General features: G+C 47.3%; 1 protein-coding gene across 1 annotated transcript in view; it reads left to right on the forward strand.

The window, feature by feature from the left end:
- Positions 1 to 2,578, forward strand: part of LOC114839119 (extensin-like) — a 33,683-nt gene extending 31,105 nt beyond the window's left edge. Inside the window, exon 2 of the mRNA XM_034291747.1 lies at positions 1,916 to 2,578. Within this exon, the coding sequence (XP_034147638.1) occupies positions 1,916 to 2,578 (663 nt within the window). The remainder of the gene's footprint in view (positions 1 to 1,915) is intronic.
- The last annotated feature ends 3,422 nt before the right edge of the window (positions 2,579 to 6,000 follow it).

Genomic DNA, 6,000 nt, shown 5'->3' on the forward strand with positions numbered 1-6,000 from the left:
CTGTGAGTGGCTGAAAAGTGACAAGACCATAATCACGATTCAGACACAACCAATTTGGTGGGAGATTTGGTTTTTAAACACAAATAGCCTCCAAAACTGCTGAACGATGTCAATGTAATAAGCCAAGCGACAGCTAGAGGGTCTTGGGTGAGAATGGCAGCAGACTGGTGGAAAGTGAAGCTCTGCCCCAGTCCAGTGATGTGAACAGTGATTAGCTAGAACACGGAACCTCTGACACACCACCGGGCAGTCAACTGCTTCTACTACACCTCCGTGTGTGTAGGTTTGTCTGTGTGTGTGTGTGTGTGTGTGTGTCTGCCAGGCTTCCCCACCCTGTCACTGTTTGGACGGGGGAGGGTGTGGACGGGGGAGCAGAGCCTGTTATCCCTTTTTTTTCCTATGCCCATCCCTCCCTCTTTCTTTTCCTCTCCTCTTCTCTACACAATCCCACTCTTTCCCTTTCTCCCAAGGTCTTCCCTATCTCTATCGCTCCACAAAGTGCCATCTGCCTGTCAGCTCATATCATCAGCTCCCTAGTTTTCCAGACTGCAGATCAGCGCCTCCGACCCAGAGGACCACACTGCTTGAACAGACGTCAGACGCACGTCAGTTATGACATCAGGATCCAGCTGAATGCTTATTGGAAATGGATCATTCTCACACCTCCTTTAAGCAAACAGAATAATCATGATTATCATTGGTATGTGATCGGATCCAAGCTGAATGGACACCGGAGGTGTTCTCTCTGTCAACTGAATGCTCCTTTATCTACTATCTGCCAGCCTCTATCCTCCAACTACCAGGCTATTTCCTCCATCTACCAGCCCTTTTCCTCCATCTAACAGTGTCTTTCCTCCAACTACCAGGCTCTTTCCTCCATCTACCAGCCCATCTCCTCCATCTACTAGCCTCTATCCTCTTATTACTGGCCTCTATCCTCACATTACTAGCCATCTCCTCCATTTACCAGCCCCTTTCCTCCATCTACCAGCCACTCTCCACCATGTACCAGCCTCTATCCTCCATCTACTAGTCTCTATCCTCTAATTACTAGCCATCTCCTCCATCTACCAGCCTTTCACCTCCATCTACCAGCTGTTGTTCACTCCCTCAGGGAACAAAGGTTATTTTCTTTTCCAGGCGTTTTGTTAGGATGACCCCTTTCAGATTCAGTATATGTACTTTAATGTCCCTCTTACAGCAGATCAGCTCTAATCTAGAGGTCGCCAGGACAGACCATTCAAAAGCAACCTGTCAGTGACGTGCTCCTAGCTTCCTGTTGTCCAACCTAGCTTCCTGTTGTCCAACCTAGCTTCCTTGCCTGTCTTCAGACAGAAGAGTCTGTTAATGTAACATGACTCCACCATGGTGTTATTCTCTCCTCTGTTACAGGCTGTGGACAGATTCTGCTCCCTGTACTGTTGCTGCTGCTGTAATGTACTGTTATATATTCACAGACCCATAGAGACAGATACACACACAGACACAAAGACAGATACACACACAGACCCATAGAGACAGATACACACACAGACACAATGACAGATACACACAGACACTGATGAGGAAGCTGTATGTCTCAACCTGCTCTATCTTCTGTGTTGTTTGTGTTTCTAAATGTTTTGATTAAAAGGCCGTTACTATTTTGACAGTGCTGATGTCTTTGTAGTGGTGTGGCTGCTGTTGTGTTGACAGAGAGCTGGACGGCCCCTCCCTGTCTCCAACCAACAGAGGAGAGAGGAGCTGTCATCACCCCCCCACCACACACACACACACACACACACACACACGCAAGCACACACGCACACATACACTCACGCACACATTCTGTTATGTTGAGGAGAGACCAGGTGTTTCTGGGTTTAAATAATCAGTTAGCTGTGCTGTCCACTGTTGATCCACCTCATCCCTCCAGACCTCACCCCCCAGACCTCACCCCCCAGACCTCACCCCCAGACCTCACCCCTCCAGACCTCACCCCCAGACCTCACCCCTCCAGACCTCACCCCTCCAGACCTCACCCCCAGACCTCACCCCTCCAGACCTCACCCCCAGACCTCACCCCCCAGACCTCACCCCCCAGACCTCACCCCACCAGACCTCACCCCCAGACCTCACCCCCCAGACCTCACCCCCCAGACCTCACCCCCCAGACCTCACCCCTCCAGACCTCACCCCCCAGACCTCACCCCCCAGACCTCACCCCCCAGACCTCACCCCCAGACCTCACCCCTCCAGACCTCACCCCCAGACCTCACCCCTCCAGACCTCACCCCTCCAGACCTCACCCCCAGACCTCACCCCTCCAGACCTCACCCCCAGACCTCACCCCCCAGACCTCACCCCCCAGACCTCACCCCTCCAGACCTCACCCCCAGACCTCACCCCTCCAGACCTCACCCCCAGACCTCACCCCCCAGACCTCACCCCACAGACCTCACCCCCCAGACCTCACCCCACAGACCTCACCCCCCAGACCTCACCCCTCCAGACATCACCCCCCAGACCTCACCCCCCAGACCTCACCTCCCAGACCTCACCCCCCAGACCTCACCCCTCCAGACAGGAATTGGATTAGGTTGGGAACTAGGCCGTGATGGGCTGAGAAGAGACTGGGTTAGGACTGGACTGGGAAGAGACTGAGGTAGGGCTGAACTGGGGAGAGACTGAGGTAGAGCTGGGCCAGGGCAGGCTGGGCTAGGTTTGGGCTGGTGGCTTGCTGGAGTTGGATGGTGTTGGGGACTAGGCAGAGCTGGGGTATAGGGCTGTGCCTCCGCTCCAACTAGCTCCATGGTTAAATGCTCCAGTGACTTTGGGGTCCCCAGACATGATGAACACTTTCACAGCCCTCTGTAATAGGACGGCTGTTGCTACGGTTGCTACAGTGGTTGCTACGCACCGTGTTGGAGATGACGGAACATCATAAATCTAGCATAACAAAAGGAACAAAAGAAACATCTCTCTGGAGAGAGGGAGAAATGGAGGGAGGGAAGGAGGGAGGGAGGGAGGGAGATGTGGTTGGGGTGGAGGGGAGAATGAGAAAGGGAGAATGGATGTAGAGATGGATGGGGATCGGGGAAATAGGGGAAGTGCGAAAGGGACAGAGGGATGAGAGAGGGAAGAGCCATAGAGGGATGAGAGAGGGAAGACAGAGGGAAGTGCCATAGAGGGATGAGAGAGGGAAGACAGAGGGAAGAGCCATAAAGGGATGAGAGAGGGAAGACAGAGGGAAGAGCCATAGAGGGATGAGAGAGGGAAGACAGAGGGAAGAGCCATAGAGGGATGAGAGAGGGAAGACAGAAGGAAGAGCCATAGAGGGATGAGAGAGTTTGAGAAGGGGTGAGTTGATGAACACAGTAAAGATGAGAATGGCAGGCGTGAACAGAACAGTCAGTCTTTCCACTGAGTCTCCAATGACTGTAACAGATCCTTTATTAGGAAGTCCTTTGTTTGGACTGTTTGATTCCAAGCTCCAAGAGTCACACCAGATCCATTTAGTTGGTCTGTTCTGGGCCTGTTCCCACCAAGCACTTCACAGTACAAGTGTTGGTCTAGAACCTGTTCATTTATTGTGATCTAAAAAACAAATGTTTGGCTTTGAGGATAAAACTCTGGTCTCCTTGAATGTCAGTGTTTGATAATGTGGCTAGTAAAATGTGGTCACCTAGCAAAATACTATTGTTATGTCCTGGCTATGCCCCTAGTTATCTCTGCACTGGGCAGGGGCCATAGCCAGGACAGAACAGAACAGAAGGTGGTGCCTTCAGCCACCTTCAATCCTTTTTGGTCTCCCCAATTGGAGGCAGGTGTAGACCGTTGCCTCCATTTGGGGACCCTATTTATGTTCTGTGTGGCCACACCCGGGTTCGTTCATTTAGGTTTGAATGCCCTCTGTCACTGGTTGCTGCTGTGGTTTTGTTTCTGTTTAATTAAAACCATGGATTACTTCCACCATTTTGACTCTGCACCTGTGTCCTACCACAACCACAACCGTGACAACTATGATAATGTGACTACTTTTCAAAAAACTATTCTAATACTATGATAATGTGACTACTTTTCAAAAAACTATTCTAATACTATGATAATGTGACTACTTTTCAAAAAACTATTCTAATACTATGATAATGTGACTACTTTTCAAAAAATATTCTAATGCTATGATAATGTGACTACTTTTCAAAAAACTATTCTAATACTATGATAATGTGACTACTTTTCAAAAAACTATTCTAATGCTATGATAATGTGACTACTTTTCAAAAAACTATTCTAATACTATGATAATGTGACTACTTTTCAAAAACGATTTGTGAAAATATGATGCAATGATAGGAGTGTTACTGTTTTGCAATAAAACTCACTGCAAACACACCTATAATGACCCTGAAAACACACATAGAATGACCCTGAAAACACACATAGAATGACCCAGATACATCTGGATTTGACTATAAACACACTCAGATAAAACCATAAACACACCTGGATAAAACTAGAAACACACCTAGATAGAATCTGAAACACACCTAGAATGACCCAGATACACCCCTGTGGAGAACTAGAAAAACACACCTGGATTTGTCTGTAAACACGCTTGGATAAAACCATTAATACACCTGGATCAAACTAGAAACACACCTAGATAGAACCTGAAACACACCTGGATAGAACCTGAAACACACCTGGATAGAACCTGAAACACATTAATTAGAAAATACTACAAGCAGCTGTATACAAATGAAGCCAGAACTCAGGTCTCAGGCGCAGTGCAATACAAGACGGGAAATGGTTGGGATTGTAGTTTTATTTGCATCCCAGATGTCTAAGAGTATTGAGAGCCCCTGGGGAGAATCCCAGTTGCACAGCATGGATGCAGACTTCAGAACCAAGGACTAAGCTCTGCAGTTTGGAATTTGCCAATTAAATACTAAAGAATGGAGAGGAGAGACCAATTATATTTCTGCAGATTGCAGTGCTGTGGTCGGCGTGTTGCATTACAGTTTTTTGTTTGATTACGTGTGTTCGCATTGTTTTTTAAAACAACTGAGTTCAAATGACACAAATAGATGGTTATACATAGATAATGTCTTGCTTGCTCATGGCTGATTGACTCCCCAAAAATAAATAAATATATTTGCACAAGTGACCCAACAAGCATTTCTTTATCGAGTGGATTCACTGACTAGCTGTCAAGTGGTTCTGATCAGAGACAAGAACAGCTCAGAGCAGGTCTTTGGCGTTTTGTTTGGTTTTGCTGCGCCTCCTGCTGGTGACCAGGTATAACACATGGTGTACACGACCGGATTAGAGTTGTTTTACAGTTCTCTATGAATGTGCTCAGCTTGGTTTTAAGTGATCACAAAGCTATGGTGATGTAACCTTGGCCAGTTCGGGACAGTTAAGCATGACCGCGTCTCAAATAATATCCTATTCCCTGTATAGTGTACAGCTTTTGTCCAGATCCCAATGGACACTGGTGAAGAAGTAGTGTACTACGTAATGAATAGTGGGCCATTAGGAACATGTCCAATGAATGCTGGAGGAGAGCAGTCAGTATTACAGCAGTATTACTGCCACTACTGAGCAAATGTTTGGTCAGGAGAACCTCAGTATGAAAAACATACTTTTGCACAATGTCACATACATAACATAGAATATCACATTTGTAACGGTCGATTTTCCTGATAGTCCCCAACTACCAAACCAGTGCATTGAGTGTAGTCCCCAACTACCAAACCAGTGCATTGAGTGTAGTCCCCAAATACCAAACCAGTGGAGTGAGTGTAGTCCCCAAATACCAAAACAGTGAAGTGAGTGTAGTCCCAATATATTATATTGTTTCTGTTATCACTCAGTTTTACCATACACCACACCGCATTATTTATGTGGATTATAGCTTACTTCCATTCACGCAATCAGTTTGACTGCATGTCAACGTATTAATCGATCGCAGATTGAGATACCGGTAATTTCCTCAGGAGGCGAAGTAGAGCTCAG

This window comes from Esox lucius, chromosome 4 (genome assembly GCF_011004845.1).
Source record: "Esox lucius isolate fEsoLuc1 chromosome 4, fEsoLuc1.pri, whole genome shotgun sequence".
Classification (NCBI taxonomy): domain Eukaryota; kingdom Metazoa; phylum Chordata; class Actinopteri; order Esociformes; family Esocidae; genus Esox; species Esox lucius.